The sequence below is a fragment of the Lithobates pipiens genome, unplaced genomic scaffold (genome assembly GCF_037356315.1).
Source record: "Lithobates pipiens isolate NorthernLeopardFrog02 unplaced genomic scaffold, aLitPip1_a1.2 Scaffold_19, whole genome shotgun sequence".
Lineage (NCBI taxonomy): Eukaryota > Metazoa > Chordata > Amphibia > Anura > Ranidae > Lithobates > Lithobates pipiens.
Window position 1 is genome coordinate 159,228,367 of NW_027507764.1, and position 24,495 is coordinate 159,252,861.

The following is a 24,495-nucleotide window of genomic DNA, read 5'->3' on the forward strand; positions in this document are numbered from 1 at the left end:
AGAAGAACCTGGTACACATACATTCTCAGACTTCTAGCAGAATACCCCTGACTTCTTCAAAACATACAAGATCTCATGGTCCTCTGTTTCATCCTGCTTTACAGACTCTGGCTTTTACAGCATGACTTTTGAAGCCTATATCTTAAAAGATAGAGGTGCTTCTGAGTCTGTTATTCCTACCTTGCTAAAAGCAAGAAGACCACTGCCAGGAAGATCTACTATCGAACTTGGAAAAACGTATTTGCCTGGTGTGAACACAGACCAATCCCAGAAATCATTTAAAAAAAAGTGTTATTAGACTGCTTTCACACTGATCGTCGGGTGCAGTGCAGTGTACCTGCAGCTTTCCTGAAGGTTAGCAGCACTGAGCCACAGACCTCTATTATACCCTGTGGGTATGGTACGCTTCCTTTTAGAAAGCGCACCAAACCTGCAGATGTAATAGAAGTCTATAGCTCAGTGCTGCTGGAAAGCTACAGGTGCACTGCACTGCACCCGTGATGCTGATAAACCGCACACACAGCATCACCCGGTGCATTTCTGAGAAACAACTTCTTTCTTAGGGGTGGATAGAAAAGGAGCATACCATATCTATAACACAATTGAGATTTTAGGAATATATACATACAGTACACACTCTTAACAGTGTTTGTGCATGGATTACCCAATTACAGTACATTGCAAATTGCACGGAAACAAAAATCACTTTTTACAGTAAGTCCTCAAAACAGGTCATCAGGCAAGTCATCAGTACAGAAGACAATTATTGCTAACCAGGGATATTGGGTATTCATGTGTATATATTGTAATGCACTGTATATTTACAAAGAACCAGCTGTGTTATTCAGATTTTCTGTTATTATTCTGAGGGATATTGACAATATCAGAGGTGCTCAACTCATGGCCCATGGGCCCACCCTCTGATGTGGCCTGCGACCTCAAATTGGGGAAGTGCATGCCCATGCTCTGGGATGGTGTGTCAGCAAGCCCAGATCACAATTAACGGATTGCTGACCCGCCATTCCAGATCATCAGTGTGCATGGAGCCGCGTCTGCAGCAGGGGAAGCAGGTGGCCATGGAGAGAACACGAGCCGCATAAGCCAATGTTTCCTCTGTAGCATTGGCTCCTGTCCCAAGCGGGGTTATACTAAGTATAACTAATTCAAAAACTCGCGCTGAAGTGCTAAATCAAAATGAATGCGAATGAAAATGTGGCTGCAGCTGCTGCACAAAGGTATAATATTACCATGGTTATCAATTTTTTTTCTCGCTTGTTTTGTTATCAACTTTATTCAGTGACAATATATTAGGTTTGCTTTTACTAATTAACTTAGTGTCGGTTTCTGTGAAGCTGCATTATTGCTGTGTACTTTGAGTTACTGTCAGTATTTTCTCACAATGTTGTGTGTAGTGCAATCAACCTGGTGTGTCATGAGGCAAGCCATAAAAGTGATCAAGACATCAAATGGAAGGATCTGTATCCTGTACTGCAAGATAAGTAATTTACAGATAAGTCAAAAGAAGTTCCACAGATCCCCTAGACCAGTGATGGCGAACCTTGGCACTCCAGATGTTTTCGAACTACATTTCCCATGATGCTCATGCACTCTGCAGTGTAGTGGAGCATCATGGGAAATGTAGTTCCAAAACATCTGGGGTGCCAAGGTTCGCCATCACTGCCCTAGACAGTAAGGGAATAGTAAACTCCATGCCAGCTTGTAAGGCTGGCATCTGCGGTCACTACTTTCCAGGGCATGTGAAGAAAAGACTTTCCCAATTCCAGGGCAAGACTGGAGTTGTACCATGTCAGGGGGAGATTTGTCTAGTTGGACAGAAGCACTGGATATTCTAAGGATTATAGTTGCTCGTTCCACATTGTTAATATGTTGGATTGAAAAGGTTCATTGATGTGAAGGGAAGATGGGGATGTGTACATAGACATCTTGTAGGTCTACTGATTGCTTCTTTCTGAAAAGGGGAATATATGCAAAGACTGACCTCATGGTAAGTCAAGGGTTTTGTTACATAAAGAAATCTGTTAAGAAATGTCCAGCTTGGGAACAATGCCCCATTTCGTTTTTGAATTTGAAAAGAAACTTTGAAAAATTATCTTACAAAAGAACTGGAAAAAACACACTCCTTGTGCCTGAAGTCTGTGCAAAGCTGTCATTAAAATCGGCTTTTATTTGGCCCTGAAGCTGGCAGATTGGAATGCCATTTAAATAACATATTGGACCCAGGGGTGAGGAGATCTTGAATCCAGACTAGTGCAAATGCCAATAGACTTCCCTTCATTATGAGATGGGCTTCTGGGCAAGCTTGGGAGTCCATGGCTTTTGACGAAAAGGAGGCATTAAGCTTTGGTTTGGAATTTCACACTTGGGGAGAGCAAAAAGGTAGAAGTAGGAGACGTAGGCTTTTTCTGATGGGGTAGGAGTACCTTTCCCCCAGTGAATTCCTTGATTTATATGGAGATTCCCAAATAGGCATTAACCATCAAAAGGCATGCGTAGAAGACGCTTTTCACAAGCAAATTATAGCAGTTTGTTTCCTGTGCAAAAACTGTAGCTGCTGACTTTTAAAAACAGCCACTTGGCTGTCCCACGATCCCATTACCCAAGTATGTCTCACCTGCTGTCTTCTTTCCTTGGCCCCAGCATCTTCACTATGGGCCCCCGGCTGTGACAGCTTGCAGCTTCAGTCGGGTGCACACTGCGCATTGTGAGTGGTGGATGCAGTCTTCAGTTTCCTGTATGCCAATTATAGAACAGATGCCAGTTTGCTCTTTTGTCCCAGCTCCCTTTCGCCTGTGATCTGCCATCGCTAAGCGAGTGGATACCCCTGTGGGGTTAATCACGAAACGAAAGTTGAAATGGGGTTTTATGAGCCCGGATACAGAAGCCACTGTAACCCAGGTGCTGTCCATGTGTTCCTGAGTCTGTGGGAGTTGAGTGACAGACTTTTCTTTCTTAATTTCAAACTGCCAGCATGCAGATTCAGTATACCATAATTTCCCAGCTCCCAATGTAAATGCAGACCAAAGAAAGCAGGAGAAAGAGGGGGTCAGCCAAAGCCAAACAGATGAGTTTAAAGCTTGCACAGCACTGCACAGAACCGCAACAGGATAAGCCCTCCTCGGCAGAGCACTAGCTAGATATTAACCACTTCGCGCCCAGCCCAATTTTGACATTTCTCCCCGACATGTAAAATTCATAATTTTTTTGCTAGAAAATTTCATAGAACCCCCAAACATTATATGTTTTTTTAAGCAAAGACCCTAGAGAATACAATGGCAGTTGTTGCAACTTTTTATCTCGCACGGTATAGTATAGTTAGCCCAATTTTTTTGCATAATGTGAAAGATGAAGATACGCGAGTAAATAGATACCCAACATGTCACGCTTCAAAATTGCACGCACTCGTAGAATGGCGCCAAACTTTGGTATTTAAAAATCCCCACAGGCGACGCTTTAAAATTTTTTACTGGTTACATGTTTTGCGTTACAGAGGCCTAGGGCTAGAATTATTGCTCTCGCTCTAACGTTTGTCGTGATACCTCACATGTGTGGTTTGCACACCGTTTTCATATGTGGGCGGGACTTACGTATGCGTTCGCTTCTGCGTACAAGCTCACGGTGACAGGGGCGCTTTAAAAAATTTTATTGTTAATTTTAATTTTACTTTTCTTTTTTTAGTTTGACACTTAAAAAAAAAAAAAATGGGATTACTTTTATTCCTATTACAAGGAATGTAAACATCCCTTGTAATAGGAATATGGCATGATCTAACCTATTTACAGTGAGATATGGGGTCAATAAGACCCCATATTTCACCTCTAGGCTGGGAATCCTAAAAAAAAAAAAAAACGGTCACGGCTTCCCAGCCGAGACGGCACCGTTATTTGAATGTTATGACATCACGCCCGGCCTCCGAACAATCATAGAGACTCCAGTGACCATCTGGTACGCCGGAAATCTCTATGATCATTATCCGGGGGGGCGGCGGATCCTGTCTCCGATGGAAGCGGTGAGTCGGTAGAAGGGGCGGGGGGGACGTCCCCTCCCGCCGCCTGTAAGAACGATCAAGCGACGGAACAGCCATCATTCTTATGGTGCAGGGAATCGCCGGCTGAAAATGCTGATAACTGAATGTCTGTAACCTCAGGCATCATTCAGATATAACCCCGGAAAGTCGAGGCTGTCCCAGGACGTCCTCCCGGCGCGAAGTGGTTAAGGGGATGTAGATTATCAGTGTTCTGTTCAGAATGAGGTCTTATTGCTTTAGTACCCTTTCTGCAGCAGCTTCCCCATTTCCCTAAGAAAAAACAAACTCTATTGTATTTTCATTTTTTAATGTTTTGTCTTCATCTTAAAAAGCAGGGCTGCTCTGTTATTTTTTTTTTTTCTGTATTTTTTTTTTTTCAAGACAATTAAAATGTGTGCTTGAGCACGGCAGTCTAAAACATTTCTACAAGCCAAATTGATACAAGTACATGACATTTCATGAGTAAAAAAGAGCAGAAAACTGTATGTGTAACAACAAATGTTAAAATGCCTACGACGATAATAAAAAACATCAAATACGTCATCACATAAAATAAGACAATGTACAAAAGTCGCCAACAGGAGGGACGAGAGGACTACACAAGATACTTTGCTGGAAAACAGTTTGGTGCTCTTCGGGCACATAACTAAAACATAGCAAAATCATCATCATCAGATTCTGCAAAATATTTCACTTCTTTCCTGGCCCGGCCAGGCCGCTGCCTTGTCGCACTTTCGTTTCCAGTTTCTGATGGGAAAATGTCCACGTCTGAATCATTGTCAAATGCGGTTGTTTTCTTTGATTTCTGAAATAAAAACAGTGGCAGAGACGGGTTTTAAAAATGATACAATTATAATGTAAAAGACCCAGTTCACGCAACAAAAATTACATTTGCACATTGTAATTAGTATATTCTGGTCATAGACAGTTAATCAGAGGCTAAGAAAGCAGGGCTTGCTGGATATATTCAAACCAGCCAATCTAAATATTTAAAGGGGCAATCTAAAAACAGTTTTTCCGACTGCTAGATGAACTCCAAGGGCACCATTTAATAAGCAGTGGTATGATCACCTATATCATTGAGTGTGATATATTACTTAAGTGCAGCATTGTGCTTTAAAACTTGGCACCCTGCTAGAGCTTCATGACTTTGAAGACAGCGACACACTATTTGCCACTTCCTGCCCTTAGATAGTTTCTAAGTCCTGGACTCCATATTTGTAAAACAAGCTCATTGCATACAAGCGAGCACACTTAGGGCCCACATATGTATGTGAAAAATGTGTAGCAATTGCACCACACATTTATCTCTGTAAACAGAGTGAGAGAAATAATTTTAGGGTCATAATTCATTGTCTGCCTCCTCCTCCACTGCCATTTAGCACCTTCCAGATCAGAACTGGAAGTTAAAAGTGGGCGGAGTATATTGTGTTTGTGTGACCTGTTTATTTTAGTGTATTTTTTTTTTACCTAAAAGTATGTAAATTCCGCAAATTGAAAGTGATACCATTTTATTTCTTTCAGAAAATACATCAGCTGTGTGACTTTTGTACGAATGTTTAACATGAGATTTTCAAGGCTGCTGGCCATCTGTTTCATTAGCGTTTAACCTCTCCATTTCCGTTGTATACCAATGCCCCCACTGTCTCCTCAAAATTCCTTTATGAATGTTAGGGGGAATGAATAAGTTGCCGTCTCTTATGTTAACAAATGTTTTGGCACCAATTGTCCATTACAAATTGTTCTGTGCAGGGCCTTCCATCAGGACCGTCTACAAAGAATGATTTTACTAACCCAGGGGAGAATTTAGGCTTGTTCCTCAAGGTGCTCAGAGGCACTATGTTTAAAAGTGCTGTATGATCTATTGTGGGCTGTGTGACATGGGGATCTAGGGAATGTTTGAGAGGGATAGTTTGCAAGCGTTATTCTCCAGGTATACCTAGTCCTTATTGCCTCAGTCCCTGGGAGTAGAGGGAGAGGGGAGAGCAGAGATGCAGCTGTGCACAGCGCTGGATCGACTGAAGACTCAGGTATTTAAGGAGGAAGGGGAGTAGAGCAAGTTGAAAAACATTTACCTTCAAGCTGGGAATTAAGGTATATATATATATATATATATATATATATATAAAATTTAAATTACACTTTCTCAATCACTGGGAATTCTCTTCTTGTCAAATCCTACTAAGACCAGGAATTGGGCACTCACAAAAAAGAGGAACAAGGTGGATAATTGTGACTGATCTAACGACTGTTTTCAACATTGTATATTTTTGAAAAATATACTTGGAAATTTTATTTATTCTTTTATCTATTTTTTTATATCTTATATTTATGATTGTAACAAAACAATCTGCATCCACCCCAAACAAGCTCAGTCAACAAAGATGTCGCGAACTAGCACCACAGACATTTATGAGGCAACGGCAGGAGACAGCTGACTTGGGGCACAGGATGTAAACGATCCATAAGGACTATGCCCATGGGGGCTCGGGGCATTAGATTTAGGTGAATATGCATCTTTGGAAGGTGAGGGTGTGATCAATTAGCTGAGGACAGTGCCAAAAGAACAAGTGTGCTCATTCTTTAATAGCAGCATACGTACTTTGCTGGATGTGGGTTTCTTCCCAGGATTGTAATCTCCTTCGTTCTCTGAACCTGATGTTTTCCTTTTCTTCCCTCTTCCTTTTGCTTTAAAACAAAGAACATAAATGCAACATTACCTTATCTGTAACACAATGATGCCTCCTAGTGGCCTATAGCAGGAATTTCAAAGTCAACTACACTGAGAACTACACAAGAAATACAACCAACTACTAAATGTTTTAGGTATGCTTAATATTTTCTGAGTGTATTATGAGTCGAAAAGGCTCATCTCTATAAATGTCAGGTTCCTGAAAGAGACATCTATAGCATTATAAAAAAAAAAAGTGCATACTGTGCGTTGGGAGTAGGAGACAGGTTCCTGTGTGCATTTCCTCATACAGCATGGCTTCATTATTTGAACATATAAATACAGAGTGGTAATGTGGGTACATCTATACTGTGTGAAAACATGGACTTTGCTGGAGTTCTTCAGATGGCACACGCTAAAATTCAGCTATCATTTACATGAATATACATGTCAAAGAATATTTATAGAAAGACAAAAACATCAGGAAAAACGCATTTCAAAAAAGTTATAAATTAATTTGCATTTTAATGAGTGAAATAAGTATTTGACCCCTTTGCAAAACATGACTTTGTACTTGGTGGAAAAACCCTTGATGGCAATCACAGAGGTCAGACGTTTCTTGTAGTTGCCCACCAGGTTTGCACACATTTTTAGGAGGGATTTTGCCCCACTCCAAGTCATTAAGGTTTTGAGGCTGACATTTGGCAACTCGAACCTTCAGCTCCCTTCACATAATTTCTATGGGATTAAGGTCTGTAGACTGGCTAGATCACTCCAGGACCTTATTGCGCTTCTTCTTAAGCCACTCTATTGTTGCTTTAGACATGCGTTTTGGGTTTGTTGTTGTGCTGGAATACCCATCCACCACCCATTTTCAATGCCCTGGCTGAGAGAAGTAGATTTTCACCAAAGATTTGATGGTACATGGCCCCGTCCATCATCCCTTTGATGCAACGAGGTTGTCCTATCCCCTTAGCAGAAAAAAACACCCCTAAAGCATAATTTTTCCACCTCCATGTTTGACAGTGGGTGTTCTTGGGGTCATAAGCAGCATTCCTCCTCCAAACAAGGCGAGTTGAGTTGAAGCCAAAGAGCTCTATTTTGGTCTCACCCAACCACAACACTTTCACCCAGTTCTCCTCAATCATTCAGATGTTCATTAGAAAACTTCAGACGGGCCTGTACATGTGCTTTTGTGAGCAAGGGTACCTTGCGGGCACTGCAGGATTTCAGTCCTTCATGGCATAGTGGTTTAGCAATTGTTTTCTTGGTGACTATGGCCCCAGCTGCCTTAAGATCATTGACAAGATTCCCCCGTGTAGTTCTGGGCTGATTCCTCACCGTTCTCATGATCATTGAAACTGACAAGTTGACACTGTTGTCACCCTCTCATCAAGCAGCTTGGCCTATTCCAGCCTTGTGTAGGTCTACAATCTTGTCCCTGACATCCTTGGACAGCTCTTTGATCTTGGTCATGGTGGAGAGATAGGAATCTTGATTGATTGCTTCTGTGGACAGGTGTCTTTTATACAGGTAAAAAGCAGAGATTAGGAGCACTCCCTTTTAGAGCCTACGCCTAATCTCAGCTCTTTACCTGTATAGAAGACACCTGAGAACCAGAAATATCGCTAATTGATAGGGGATCAAATACTTATTTCACTCATTAAAATGTAAATCAAGTTATAACTTTTTTGAAATGCGTTTTACTGGATATTTTTGTTATTCTGTCTCTCACTGTTAAAATAAACCTACCATTAAAATTATAGACATATTTCTTTGTCAGTGGGCAAATGTACAAAATGAGCATGCGTTCAAATGCTTTTTTTCCCCTCACTGTAGACAGTTGTGGCTATAGCTGGTGACCTCACTGGAAGATTTTCCCTCTATGCCCATGCCCGGGGACAACAGGCACCAGAACAAAGAGAATAAAACCACTAAGCATTAACAAGACAAGAACCTAGGCCTTCAAATGGTTAGTCCCTAGATAAAAGTAAATAATGGGGGGGGGGGGAACTCCAGTGAAACTAAAACTGTGAACTCAGTATTCAGAGAGATGCAGAGATATGTGGTAACTATCAAAAGCATCCAACATGGCTCAGTTACAGCTATTCATATTTTATGCAAAGATTCTTAAAGAATTTGTTACCAGTTACCTTTGGGAGTAGTAGATTTCTTTGGGGAGCCAAACTCCAAGTCGGAATCTGAATTCACAAAAACTTCAGACTTCTTTGGCTTTGGAGGTCGTCTTTGTTTTGGCGTTCCATCTGAGGTGGTTTTTGCTGTGTGTAAAAAGGAATAGCTGTAAGTTACAGAACAAAACTAACAACCAAGTTCAGTCCTTGGGCCCAAAAACTGTAATGCCAGACCACATGTTCCCAGAATCTTTTCCCAGATTCAACGCATTTCAACGCATTAACTCACAAATGTATCCACCATTGGTATTAAAATATGAAGCCCCCCACCCCACACACTTCTTACCTTTCTTTGTTGTTGTCTTGCTGGCTGGTTTTTCTGAAGACTTGAAGCTGATTGCTGAAGAGTAAAAGGGGGAGGAAGGCTCGTCCTCATCACTAATTAATTTTGTAGGTTCTTCTAATTTAAAGAGGAAAAAAAAAAAAAAAAAAAACTCAACCAGTGGCAAGAGTTTCAAGGTTTTCAGTCAAGAAAAGTTAAAGTGGTTGTTAACACCTTGCAACTATATCGTCCTACCTGCTCTGTACCATAACAATTGTCCCTGTGCTATGTAAAAAATATTCCCATCTGTACCTATATGAGCTCCACTCCTGGTGCTCAGCTGATTCCTCGGCTCTCTTCACTCTCCAACTTACACTTCTAGTGGGCGGGCACCAGGCCCTCATGCTGGCATGCCGGGAAGGAGGGGAAGAGAGGAGAGGGAGCGCCAACAGTCAGCTGAGTGCCTGGAGCCGTACTCATAGTTTCATAGTTAGTTAGGTTGAATAAAGACACCAGTCCATCCAGTTCAACCTGATTGAGTGTCTACAATTGCCCCTGTACATTGCACACTCACATTGGGCCCTACCCTCAAAGAGCCCACAATCCAAGGTCCCCATTCATATACTAGGGCCAATTTTGGACAGAAGCCAATTAACCTACCTGCATGTCTTTGGATTCCATACTCATATAGGTACAGATCAGAAGATTTATTTTTTTTTTTACATAAAACACAGGCACACTTGCCATTATGGTACAGAAAGGATAAAGTTTTTCCTGCAACCAAAGAAATTTGCTTGATTCCCCCATCAAGACAGTGTTGGGAGAGAGGGAGTGTGGGGATCGGGGAGCGGCTCCAGTATCGTTGACATGTTACACCCTAAAAATGGATGGAACTAGTAATATGCTCCCGATGGTGAACTTATTCCTTTATGGTATTTTAACCAGTCAGCCATAGTTTGTCACAGTAAAGTCAGTCACAGAAGTGTTGAAGAGCAGGACCTGCTTGGAAGAACAGATCTAAAAAGGCTTTTTGGTTGGGTCACAGTGTATAATAAAAAAAAAAAAAAAAAACTAAAAAAACAAAAACAAAACACACACATACTGTCACCAGTTGGTGTCCCTGATCACTGCCACACCCCGTTATATGATAACACTGCAGTGTACTGGTGACAGTATGTATAAAAAATATATAATTGTGAATTTTGAATTTACCTCAATTGTGATTTAAAAAAATGACAACTTCAAAAAACTCGCCATGCCTCTTACTAAATACCTTGGACTTTCTATTTCTACTATCCAAAAAGGGATCATTTGTACTGTCCTGGTGTTTTCAGGTTTCAAGAAATGAGGTAAGCCGTGAATACATCAACATTGATCGATTTTCAGATATATACCATAGTTTGTGGACTCAACTTTCCTACAGAATATATACACATTGATTTGGGTTATTTTCACCAAAAAAATTAGCAGAATGCATTTGGGCTAAGTTTATTAAGAAAGATTTGCAATAATTTATGACAATAATGAAGAAAAATATTTTTTTCTCAAACGTTTGTCTTTTTGGTTAACAAAAATTATAAAAAAAAAAAAAAACCCCAGCGCCGCCTCATCAGTGCCCATCAGTGAAGGAAAATTTTATAACCAAGAAAAACTTTTTTCTAAAATTTGTCCTTTTTAGTTTAGCAAAAAAAAAAAAATCCCAGTGGTGATCAAATACCACAAAAAGAAAGCTCTATTTGTGGAAAGAAAATGATAAAAAGTTTGTTTGAATACAGTGTTGCATGACCGCGCAATTGTCATTTAAAGTCTGACAGCGCTGAAAGCTGAAAATTGTCCTGGACAGGAAGGGGCAAGTGTGCCTGGTATTGAAGGGGTTAAATACAGGTGCATTTTCTACTGGTATGATAGTCACTTTATTAAGGGGGGACACTGCTGGGGTTTCATCAGATTAGGTGACCTGTCAGATTTTGTTACAGAAGTGACGTTCAGTCTACGTCATCTTGCTACACCCGTCCACAGTAAGGATACAGTGAGAAGGTGGCTAGCGGACATCTTGTTACATCCAACAGAGTCTAGCATTTCACACTTATTTTTACAACTAAACTGAGCTTATATAATGACAGCCTCTAGTTTCAGGGTGGTGCACACTACAGCAAGAGAAGCGAAAAAAACGCATACTTCCCAGGGTCAAGCCCGTCAGGCAAAGACTGGAGTGACTTAAAAATCAGACAGCATCAGCCTCTGAAGCTGCCCATGGCTGTGTGTGGATCAGATTCAGTCGGTTTGGCTGAGATTGTTCAGCATAAGGTGTTCACCAGAAACAAAGTCATCGGCTGAAGATACTTTTGCAAGAAAGTCTACAGATCGAATTACCATTCTTCTCATTGCTGATCCTCTTCACATTGGAGTAGGGGGTTAAATGATGCCCGTTTGACACTTTACACATGGGGGTTGATTTACTAAAACTTGAGTGCGCCTCACAGCATCAAGTGTGGTAAGCTTTTGGCGAGTGCTCTTAGCGCTCAAAAGGCCCGCACGCTCGAGTCCTTTAATGAGACTCAATATAAGGTCCATGCGACGGAGGAGATTGCTGAGATAGTCTAAAGATATTATATGTCATTATATAATCTTCATCGCTCATAGCCCTCAGCGGATGACACAGCTAGGGTGACAGCGATTCAGGGCTATATACAAAGTCTGGGTATACCTCGTCTATCTAACGATGAATTAGCTGTGTTGGAGGAACCTCTTTTTGCGGAAGAACAGGCATTGGCCGTAGCACAAACGCAATCGGCTAAGGCTCCAGGTCCAGACAGTTATTCCCTCCTATAGTATAACCCTTTCGGAGATCTCATGTCCCCTCATTTTCTCACAGCATATAATGAAGCGGGCACAGGGGACACACTTTCCCAGAAGACGCACTACGTGCACACATATCTGTTATTTCAAAGGAAGGGACCCTTTACATTGTCAAAATTATTGCCCGATTTCCTTTTTGAATACCAACCTTAAACTATTCACCAAAATCTTTGCAATGCAACTGATTGAACGGATTCCCCAGCTGGTCCACTCTGACCAGGTGGGGGTCGTTCCCACAAGAGGAGCTCGAGACAAGGACTAAAGGCCATAAATCTTATCTATGCTGCTCACGCCTGGAAGATCCCAATGGTTGATTCTCTCCACTGATGCCAAGAAGGCATTCGATGGGGTGAACTGGGTCTTTTTAAAAGAGACTCTTATACATATAGGTCTTGGTCAGACGGATGATGAATTGGATCAATGCTATTTACTTGTCCCTGCACACAAGTAAAAGTGAATGGCCATCTGTCCTCTTCTTTTGGGATCACAAATGGGATGTGACAGGTGCCCCCTTTCCCCCCTAGATCTTTATTCTCACGCTTAAACCCTTTTTACGAACAGTTAGAAATAATCCATATATTAAACAGAATTCATCAAGACAAGGCGTTAGCTCCTAAGATTGCAGCGTATGCCAATGACTTGTTTTTCCTGTTCAAACCATTGATATGTTTTCCCGAACTTGCTTTCTGACTAAAGACATATGAGGATCTGTTGTATACATTTTCAGAAATCTGAAATGTTAAGGATAGCAATGCCGGCCTCGTTAGGTAATCTACTTCATACAGATTTCCCTTTTAAATGGGCCACATCCTGTATAAAATATTTGGCCATTTATCTACCTGATAAGGTAGAAGACATTTTTTCCAATACATTTTTCCCCTCTCTTGACTGCTATAAAAAAAGACCTAATGTATTGACAGTGTGGCTTGTTCTCTTGGTTCAACCTGTCTAATATCGTCAAGATGAACACAATGGCTGAATTGCTTTATTACTTTCAGGCCCTTCCAATCCATATTTTGGGTCAGTTTTTGCATGTGGTTAACCACCTTCAGACCGGACCATTTTGCTGGTAAATGACCAGAGGTCTTTTTACAATTTGGCACTGCGCTGCTTTAACTGGTAATTGCGCGGTCATGCAATGTTGTACCCAAACAAAATTTGCGTCCTTTTCTTCCCACAAATAGAGCTTTCTTTTGATGGTATTTGATTGCCTCTGCGATTTTTATTTTTTGCGATATAAACGTAAAAAGACCGCAAATTTTGAAAAAAAATGATATTTTCTACTTTTTGTTATTAGAAAAATCCAATAAACTCAATTTTAGTCATACATTTAGGCCAAAATGTATTCAGCCACATGTCTTTGGTAAAAAAAAAGTCAATAATTGTATATTTATTGGTTTGCGCAAAAGTTGTCACATCTACAAACTAAGGTACGTTTTCTGGAATTTACGCAGCTTTTAGTTTACGACTGCCCATCTCATTTCTTGAGGTGCTAAAATGGCAGGGCAGTACAAAACCCCCCCAAATGACCCCATTTTGGAAAGTAGACCCCCTAAGGAAATTGATAAGTGGCATGTTGAGCCCATTGAATATTTTATTTTTTTGCCTCAAGCGATTGAATAATGACAAAAAATATTTTTTTTTTTTTTTTTTACACAAAGTTGTCACTAAATTATATATTGCTCACACATGCTATGGGCATATGTGAAATGACACCCAAAAATAAATTCTGCTGCTTCTCCTGAGTACGGGGATACCACATATGTGGGACTTTTTGGGAGCCTAGCCACGTACGGGGCCCCGAAATCCAAGCACCGCCTTCAGGCTTTCTAAGGGCGTAAATTTTTGATTTCACTTCTCACTACCTATTACAGTTTTGAAGGCCATAAAATGCCAAGATGGCACAAAACCCCCACAAATGACCCCATTTTAGAAAGTAGACACCCCAAGCTATTTGCTGAGAGGCATTTTGAGTCCATGGAATATTTTATATTTTGCCACAAGTTGCGGGAAAATTACAAACTTTAATTTTTTTAATTTTTTTCCACAAAGTTGTCACTAAATGATATTTTGCTCACACATGCTATGGGCATATGTGAAATGACACCCCAAAATAAATTCTGCTGCTTCTCCTGAGTACGGGGATACCACATGTGTGGGACTTTTTGGGAGCCTAGCCGCGTACGGGGCCCCGAAAACCAAGCACCGCCTTCAGGCTTTCTAAGGGCGTTACAGTTTTGAAGGCCATAAAATGCCAAGATGGCACAAACCCCCCCCAAATGACCCCATTTTGGAAAGTAGACACCCCTAAATTTAGGGGTACACTAGTGAGACTAGGTAATAAATGGCGGGTGCCCTGAAACTATAAAAAAAAATAACTAACCAACCAGCGTCACCTGTAACAGTTATATGGTGATCACTGGTGAAAGGGTTAACTAGGGGGCAATCAGGGGGCTTTATGCGGTAGTATATGGGGGTCCCTGGCGCTATAAAAAGCTGCGGCGAACCTAAATACCTACCTGCCTAACTAGCGTCACCTGTGACACTAATACAGTGATCAGAAAAACGATCGCTTATTAGGCTGGGTTCACACTGGAGCGATGTGGGAACGCCACGAATGCGCGGCGGGTTCCCGCATCACATGCCTCCCGGCGGCAGTTCACACTGCCCTATGCGAACTGCTGGGAGTGTCAGTGAAATGTTAATGACACCCCCAGATCAGTTCGCATATCGCAGTGCGATCTGCAAACTCGGATCGCATGGTGTGAATACCCATGCGATCCGATTCTGCTGCGGACCAAAAAAAGGGTCCCGTGCGAATTTGCGGCGGGTGCGGCGGGCGCGGCGCGAATTCAGCCATACTATCTGTATGGCTGAACTCGAATCGCACAGAGATCGGATGTGATTTGCACTGCAGTGGGGTGAGAATCACATCCGTTCTCATAAACCGCTGCAATGTGAACCCAGCCTTAGTGACACTGGCGACGGGGGGTGATCACGGGGTTAAACCTTTATTGGGGGGGTTAGGGGGGTACCTTAGAACTAAAGGGGGCTAACCCTAACTGCCCTAACAGTTATTACAGTCACAAATGACACCCGCCGGGTGATCAGGGGGTTAAACCTTTATTAGGTAATAAATGGCGGGTGCCCTGAAACTATAAAAAAATAACTAACCAACCAGCGTCACCTGTAACAGTTATATGGTGATCACTGGTGAAAGGGTTAACTAGGGGGAAATCAGGGGGCTTTATGCGGTAGTATATGGGGGTCCCTGGCGCTATAAAAAGCTGCGGCGAACCTAAATACCTACCTGCCTAACTAGCGTCACCTGTGACACTAATACAGCGATCAGAAAAATGATCGCTTATTAGGCTGGGTTCACACTGGAGCGATGCGGGAACGCCATGAATCCGCGGCGGGTTCCCGCATCGCATGCCTCCCGGCGGCAGTTCACACTGCCCTATGCGAACTGCTGGGAGTGTCAGTGAAATGTTAATGACACCCCCAGATCAGTTCGCATATCGCAGTGCGATCTGCAAACTCGGATCGCATGGTGTGAACACCCATGCGATCCGATTCTGCTGCGGGCCAAAAAAAGGGTCCCGTGCGAATTTGCGGCGGGTGCGACACGAATTCAGCCATACTATCTGTATGGCTGAACTCGAATCGCACAGAGATCGGATGTGATTTGCACTGCAGTGCGGTGCGAATCACATTCGTTCTCATAAACCGCTGCAATGTGAACCCAGCCTTAGTGACACTGGCGAGGGGGGGTGATCACGGGGTTAAACCTTTATTGGGGGGGTTAGGGGGGCACATTAGAACTAAAGGGGGCTAACCCTAACTGCCCTAACAGTTATTACAGTCACAAATGACACCAATGCAAAAAAAAAAAAAATGCAATTGGTGTCACTGTGACTGGGGGGGGCAGGGGTAATTGGGGGGTGATCGGGGGGTAAAGGGGGGGTGTGAGTGTGCCTGGCATGTTCTACTGTGTAGTGTAGTGCTTGTGCAACTCACCGATGCTCTCTCCTCGGTGCCGGAACAAAAAATACCGACACGGAGGAGAGAATACATCACTTCCTCTCCTGTGTTTACATTACAGGAGAGGAAGTGATGTCACGGGACAATTTCATTCGTCGGGAGCGATCGCGAGGGGGTGGCCATGAATGAATGGCCGTCCCCTCGTCCAGGATCGCTCCCGAACGAATACCGACCGCCGCAGGCACCGGGCGGGGGCCCGATCGGGCCCCCGACCGGCGGGCAGGCAAGGGCGTACATGTAAGCCCTTATGCCTGCCCGTGCCATTCTGTCGACGTACATCGTCGTGCGGCGGTCGGCAAGTGGTTAATCAGGCTCTGGTTACTTTCCTATGGGCTCAGAAGCCTCACTGACTTGCAGTCGATTCTGCGCTTACCAAAATTGCTGGGGGGCATGGCCTATCCAGATGCAAGCCTCTATCACACAGCATACCATATGACCAGAGTGTTGGACTTGCGCTGTCATGGACCTTTGAAACAATGTGTTCAGGTGGAAAAGATCTTTTCTGAGATTCCTTTGGAGTCATTGCCGTGGTGCCAAATGGACTTGCCCCCATGAGTCCTTGCTCAACCCCACTGTGGGGGAGACCTTGCGGATTTGTTCCAAGGCGTTGAGAGACTTCTCTATTGCCAGCTTCCCACTCCACTCACTCCCATAATTGGCAATCCTGCTTTCAGCCCTGGCTTTAACGACCCTAGATTTTGAGATCTGAGGTCTGACAGATTGTTTCAGGCTCGACACTTCATTGTCAATGGGCGCTGGGTGTCTAGACAGCAAATCTTAGATGGCCGGGAGTATGTGGGTTTATCTTTTTGGCAAAAATTGCAAATGGCTCATTTTATAGCTTTCCTACCTCTACCCAGACGCTTTTAGGAGGCCTCTTACCTCACTTGAGCTCCTTTGCTAGAAGCAATCTCCTTTGTGCCACGGCATTTCAAACTTACCGTTTGCTGATTTTCCCACCACCAGACTTCAGACCTCCTTATATTGCCAAATGGGGATTGGATTTAAAGCTAAACTCCACGGATAAACAGATGGAGAGAATCATGCCGTTCTCTTATAAAACCTCAATATGTGCTAAACTTTAGGAAGCTGGTTTTAAAATTTTGACCCGGTGGTACCATACACCGCTAAAGATCCACAGGATGTGCACACAGTGCTCAGACCTTTGTTGGACGTGTGGAGAGGAATCCGGCTCACTCCTCCACATTTTCTGGTCCTGCTGTCTTCGAAATCATACCTGGCAGAGGTTAACAGTATAACCCAAAAGTTTACCGATCACGAGTTAACAAAGGACCCTGCGTTTTTACTTCTACACCACCACCGGTTTTCGAGTAACGTCTACAGGCAATCTATTCTACCTCTCCTGCTTACAGCAGCGAAGAGCTGTAGCCAGCTTTTTTGGAAACAGGCACAGCTGTCTATTGTCGTTTGGGTGAAGGAAGTAGCTGAAATCAATGAGATGCAATCCTATTATGAGGGAGACTACCCCTCCCCTCTCACGTTATGATCCTTGTTACCTTCTGATTTTTCCTTTGACCTAATAAGACTCAATTTAAAAAAAATAAAAACCTGTAGAACGCAAAATCTTTTGCAGTTTCTAACTTCAGCATGTTCAAAGTGAAACTACAGGCACAACATCCCCCCCCCCCCCCCATTTTGGACATAGCAAGGGAGGGTTATAACATGCCAGATTTCTGATGTACTGACAGTCCATCTCATTTCTTGAGACCCTTAAAATGCCAAGACAGTACAAATTGCCCCCAAATGACCCCTCTTTTTGGAAAGTAGACAGTCCAATATATTTAGCAAGAAGCACGGCAAGTTTTTTTAAGTTGTAATTTTGTCTCAATTTTTTGGTAAAATGAACAAAGAAAAGAACAAACGTCACCATATGACTAATGTGGCGGTGATCAGGGACACCGACTGGTGACAGTATGTTAAGAAGAAAAAAAAAGAAGCAAATGTTTTAATCTTTTTTTTCTTATTTACTTTGATCAGAGTTCAGTGTTACCATAGTGACACTGTGCTACTCTAGGGGGGTGATCAGGGATTTTTTTTCCACTTTGCTGTTACAATGAAGATCATTACAAATTACATTTATGACAACTGTGATCACTAATGAACTGCGACTGGCTACAGCTAATCACATGATGGTACAGAGTGCTGTGATTAGCCCAGGTATCATGTGATAGCGTTGACTCAATCACAGCCTAGGGAAGACAGCTGTTATGAATGAAATCATTCATTCATAAGAGCTTTGCTGACATTGGGGTTTATTTACTAAAGTCAAATCCACTTTGCACTACAAGTGCACTTGGAAGTGCAGTCGCTGTAGATCTGAGGGGGACATGCAAGGAAAATAAAAAACAGCATTTTTGCTTGCACATGATTGGATGATAAAATCAGCAGAGCTTCCCCGTATATCTGCAGTGACTGCACTTCCAAGTGCACGTTCAGTGCACTTGTAGCGCAGAGTGGATTTGACTTTAGTAAATAAACCCCATTGTGATCATCTAGGGATCACATGATCATCTGGATTCGCAATTCCTACCGTATCTATTAGACAGTTGTTGCGAGGGGTGGGGCGTTCCCTTTAACTGGAGCAAGCAAAATGACATACGGCAGATGGTAAAGGTGAGCGTAAAGCCAACACTTTTCTTTTAGTCCGGAACAGAGTGGGTAAGGGCCAGAGCCGGTTAGGCTTTCATTGCCATGTTATTTCCCGTGCAGGAGATATACCCCTTCTAATGATCCTGTGACCATTGTGTTCAGTAAAGAAAGTGCTAGGAAATATTCCCTCTAATTTAGAGAGCTTTTATATTCCTTCCTCACGTATCTCTTGAACAGAAAGTGAAATCTCTGGGACAAGCCACAGGCTGGAGGGGGGACTAATCAGATTTTAACCATTACCTACTTCATCCAGAAAAAAGTTTTGGCTTTAAATACTTTTCAATTTGTACAGTTTAAGCAGCATGCTGTAGCCTGCTTGTGTCATCTATTTCCTCCTAACAGATCTCCTACTTGAGTTATCTGCCCAGTGCTAAAATTATAATTAAATTGTGAAGGGAGCAAAGGAAAGTCTAAAAACGCAAAGCACGACATTACCTTTCTTTGTTGATGTTTTGCTGGTTGTCTTTTCTGTAGATTTGAAGCTAAAGGTTGATGAGTAGAGGGGAGAGGAAGGTTCATCGTCATCACTGTTATATTTGCTGGTATCTTCTAAAAAGAAAAAAAAAAAAAAAAAAAAGGAGGTTACAAGACAAATAATTCTTGGTGAAGTCAATGTCATTTTATTCACAGAAAATTTCCTATCAAACCACCTGACAAATCCAGGTTTCCGTTACACCATAGGGGGGCGGGCTCACCCACACGTCACTGGGGAAGCCTGCCTTTCCCCTTGCGTCAGAGGGGAGCGGGGGTCAGGTGACTGGTGGCCCCGCCCTCCTCAGCTAAGAAGTGTCAGGCTGCTGGGATTCCCGCAGTTTCTCCAGTGGAGACAGAGGATGGATGCGCTGGAGTGAGAGATCACCCATCAGTGGACCCTGGAGAGACGATCATCCATCGCTGGATAGCAAGAGTGGATTACCACCGCTGGAATCTTTTTTTTTTTTTTTAAATAAAGGACTTTTCCCAACGGTGTGTGTGTGTGTGTGTGTGTGTGTGTGTGTGTGTGTGTGTGTGTGTGTGTGTGTGTGTGTGTGTGTGTGTGTGTGTGTGTGTGTGTGTGTGTGTGTGTGTGTTAACATTTTTTTTTTTTAACTTTCTTTGTGAAATGGTAGGGGCACTTTTGTACCGCCTTTCGATTTCAAACAGGGGATGGCCGGGATCTGGGGGTGCCCTTGTTAAAGGGGGCTTCCAGATTTTGATAAGCCCCCCGCCCGCATACCCCCACAACCACCGGCCAGGGTTGTAGGGATGAGGCCTTTGTCCTCAACAACATGGGGACAAGGTGCTTTGGGATCCCCTCTCTCGTCCCACCCTCTTTTCCTGTGGCCTGCCAGGTTGCGTGCTCGGATAAAGGGTCTGGTATGGATTTTTAGGGGGGAACTCCACACCATTTTCTTTTTCAATTTGGCATGGAGTTCCCCTTAAAATCCATACCAGACCTGAAGGGCCTGGTAATTGAATTCGGGGGAACCCCACGCTTTTTTTTTTTTTTAATAAATGACAATGACTGTTATCTGTATTACGGGGAGCCGACAATTCATTATAGCCGCGAGTGCTTTTAAATGACTTTTTTTCCTGCAGAAATGACACTTTGTGCAGGGACAGTTCTAAGCACGGGAAACATGTGCCCCTTTACAGGCATACTATAGACACCCCCAGGTATGAAATTTAAAGGAATATTACACTTTAGTTTCACTTTAAGCATTATTAAAATCACTGCTCCCGGAAAAAAAGGTAGTTTTTAAACACTTTTTATGACAATAATTTGCATATTAAGACTTTAAAATTAGCACTTTAAATTTCTCCCATAGACATGTATAGGGTGTTCCGCAGCTTTTCGAATTTGCTGCGAACACCCAAAATTGTTCGCTGTTTGGTGAACAGGCGACCAGGCAATGTTTGAGTCGAACATGCGTTAGACTCGAACCTCATCCCTAACCACAAAATTCTTTAGCAGTGGCACCAAGTATAAACATTGTAATGATTTGTCCTTTAGATCAAAGGAACATATTTCTGTGTGTAAATGAGAAAAGTTTAACCACTTAAACACTAAACCTTTTTCTGACATTTGTTTGTTTCAAGCTAAAATTATTTTTTTGCTAGAAAATTACTTAGTACCCTCAAACATTATATATATATATATATATATATATATATATATATATATATATATATATATATATATATATATATATATAGACAGAGAGAGAATATAAAATGGTGGTTCTTGCAATATTTTATGTCACACTGCATTTGTGCAGCAGTCTTTCAAGTGCAATTTTTTTGGGGGGAAAAAAAAATACACTTTAATGAATTTATAAAAAAAACTAACCAGTAAAGTTAGCCTAATTTTTTTGGGATAATGTGAAGGATTTTACGCCACGAGAATCGTGATCTTTATTCTAAGCAAAAAAAAAAAACGTGATTCTCATTTTGGCCAGAATCTTGCAGCTCTACTGTTGAGTATTCAAGATATAGGAAGCCTGTAGCAAATTTATACCACCAGGATTCAAATGGTCAAATAGTATTCAGAATGACAAATCTTTGCTTTAGCATGGGGGTCTCAGTGTAAAGCTAGAACTACAGATAACAGGGCTAAGCATCTAAAAGTTCTGGCTGGGTAAAACGCATTGAAATAATTATTCTGACTTTAGATATCTGCACAAAAGCATTTGATAGCCAAAGTCAGCTTTCACCTTAACAATGCTTAGAAAAAAAAAAAAAAAAAAAAACACATCTGCACATTTGCTAATATGAGCCTGTGCTTTACCCATGCATGATTGCTTGTGAGGTTTTCAGAAAGTTATGTAAAGCACTCTGCTAGCCCCCCCTCCCCTCCCCCGTCAGCCATGATCTGTCCTCGTTTTACAGACAAACTGGTGATGACATTTGTGTCTAAAATAAGGTACAGCCAGCAAAATAAGTATTGAACAAGTCACCTTTTTTTTCCCCGATAAATAAATGCATTGCCCGGGAGTGATTTTTGGCAGATTCTTCCACACAAACAGTCCTCAAATCTTGAAGGCTCTGTGGGCCTCTACTATGAACTCTGACCTTTAGTTCTTTCCATAGATTTTCTATTTGATTCAAGTCAGGTGATTGCCTGGGCAATTCTAGCAGCTTTATTTTCTTTCTTTGAAACCAATTGCGTTCCCATGGCTTTGTGTGTGGGAATATTGTCTTGTTGAACTGTCCACCCTCGTTTCATCTTCATCTTCCTGGTAGATCGCAGCTGTTTTTTTATCAAATGTCTTGGTACATTTTTCCATTCATCCTTCCTTCAACGATATGAAGTTCGTCAGTAGTGTAAGCTGAAAAATAGCCCCACACCATGATGTTCCCACCTCCAAGCTTCACTGTTGGTATGGTGTTTTTAAGGTGACATGCAGTGCTGTTTGATCTCCAGTCATGGTATGTATTATGGCATCCAAAGAGTTCAATTTTGGTCTCATCTGACCAGAGTATATTCTCCCAGTATTTCCCAGGCTTGTGCAAACCTTAAACAAGCTTCAAATTCGTTTTCTCCAGCAATGGAGTCTTGTGTGCTGAGCATACATACAGGCCATGGTGGTTGAGTGCATTACTTTACTTAGAATTGTAGTTAATTCCAGGTCTTTCTGAAGCTCTCCACAAGTGGTCCTTGGCTCTTAAACAACCCTTCTGATAATTTGTTTCACTTCTCTGTCAGAAATCTTGCGAGGAGCACAGTTAATGGCGAAATAACAGTGCCCACTGGAACATTCAGACGGTTAGAAATTCTTCTGCAACCAAAGCCATCAGTATGCTTTGCATCAATAGGGTTACGAAGGTCTTGAGAGAGCTCTATGCTTTTACCCATCACAAGGTTTCTTGTCTGATACCTTGGTAATGAGACACCTTTTTATATGCCTTCAGTTGATTCTGAACCAGCTGATATTAATTTCCACTGAGAAGGGGCAGGATTGCTTTCTAATTACTGATAGATTTCAGCTGGTGTCTTGGCTTTCCATGCCTTTTTGCATCTCCCTTTATTGTGTTCAATACTTTTTCCCTGCGTCATTCCATTTTATTACACATAACTTAATTTCTTAATGTATGGATGGCATGGGCTGTTACCGACCTGTGGTTAAAATTTCATGTTAATAGCACTATCAAATATATTTACCTGGAAAAAATGGTGACGTGTTTAATACTTATTTTACCCACTGACTGATAAGACTTCTCTGTAATGAAAACAGAGAAGTCTTATTTAAAAATGTTATTGGTATATTGATGAGGAGAGAACGGAGGAAGCGGGAGGTAAAAGATCAGCAGCTTAAATTTCAGCTTTAAGATTTTGTCATGAATTAACAGTTCTCTTTTGGTCCAAAGTAGCATCTGACTTTTGCAACTTATCTTTACCTTTCTTTGCTGTAGGTTTGCTGGATGGTTTATCAGTAGATTTGAAGCTGTATTTTGAGGAGAAGGGCTCATCATCGTCGTCGTCATCATCATCATCGCCGCTATTAAACTTAGAGCTATCTTCTAAGGAAAAAAGAAGAAAAGGACGTGGTTACCATTTTAAAACCACAATTAAACCGGTTGTTTGATAAAAGGACAATAAAAAGGTAAATTACCATTCTGCACTTTTTTAGATAACGAAGATGAAAATATGTCAGCTTGTTTTTTCTTCTGAGTTTCTGATGTCTTTCTGTAGGTGAGAGACCAGAGGTTGGATAAGTATAACAGCAAATCAATCCAAGTCTGCTAACAGAATCGTAATGATGGAAGATACATACTCTGTGGATGATTTGATAGAAGAAAAATCATATTCGTCCTTTTCAGGGCTGTCAGAATGGGCATCGTCATCATCATTTCTATTATTTGGAACCGGGGATGATTGGGGCTTAAAGTCGTCTAACTCATTGTTGGTAGCAGGAGTTTCATCATCATCTGCTTCTTCCTCTTCTGAGAAGTCAAAAGTGTACTTGGGTCTTTCAGCTGTTAAGAACAGGAAAATGCATGAATACATTCCATGACGACATGCAGCCAAAATAGGAAAGTTAACACAACTGCACAAATGAAACTTATATTCACACTGATCCTTTCCATGTGCTATACAAAATAAGCAGAGAATTACAGCAGATCAGGGTCTATACTTTCTTCACCCTCACAGCGTACGCCTCTACTCTAGTGGAAACAAGCATCCTGGGCCATCAATGCAGCCTCCCTGTGCCCGTGAACGCAGCCTCAGCATGCCCAATCAAATGCAGCTTTACTGTGCCCATCAATACAGACTCACCATTGCCTGGATGATGGATCACATACATACAGTGGTCATGTCCCACTAAGTATCATGGAGCTGGGTCTGTGTTCGGAGGTGTAACAAGGTCCCGCCCCACTAGACCAGCTCGTTTGATAGGCGGAACACATTTTATCTACTATCACACGAGCCGGTCTAGGGGAGCGGGACCTTGTTACACCACACCACCGAACAGACCCAGCTCCGCCACACACAGCGGGAGATGCCTGCTGTGTGTTTGATACGCAAGAGGAGGAGGAGAGAGAGAGGGAGGGGAGCGCAGCAGCTTCAGCTCATTGCACAAAGTGGCCCCAGGGCAGTTGGGCTCTGCCGCTCTGTGTCCTCTGGCTGACAGACAATTTTCTGGCTGATCGCTTCAGGTAGAAGAGATGCAGGCTTTATTTACAGGACATCAGAGCTCTGATGGCTGCACCGCTTCTGCCAGAAGCGATCAGTCAGAAAACTGTCAGCCTGGTCCGTCCTTGCTCCTTACTC

At 42.3% G+C, this 24,495-nt stretch overlaps 1 protein-coding gene across 1 annotated transcript in view; it reads right to left on the minus strand.

Annotated features, from left to right (window-relative positions):
• Positions 1–4,335: 4,335 nt before the first annotated feature.
• Positions 4,336–24,495, minus strand: part of TOP2B (DNA topoisomerase II beta) — an 83,483-nt gene continuing 63,323 nt past the window's right edge. The window contains exons 31-38 of the mRNA XM_077491430.1: positions 23,498–23,699; positions 23,336–23,409; positions 23,121–23,243; positions 19,179–19,292; positions 9,195–9,308; positions 8,870–8,995; positions 6,648–6,733; positions 4,336–4,850 (exon numbers count right to left, since the gene is read on the minus strand). Of these exons, the coding sequence (XP_077347556.1) occupies positions 4,692–4,850; positions 6,648–6,733; positions 8,870–8,995; positions 9,195–9,308; positions 19,179–19,292; positions 23,121–23,243; positions 23,336–23,409; positions 23,498–23,699 (998 nt within the window). The 3' untranslated portion in view covers positions 4,336–4,691. The remainder of the gene's footprint in view (positions 4,851–6,647; positions 6,734–8,869; positions 8,996–9,194; positions 9,309–19,178; positions 19,293–23,120; positions 23,244–23,335; positions 23,410–23,497; positions 23,700–24,495) is intronic.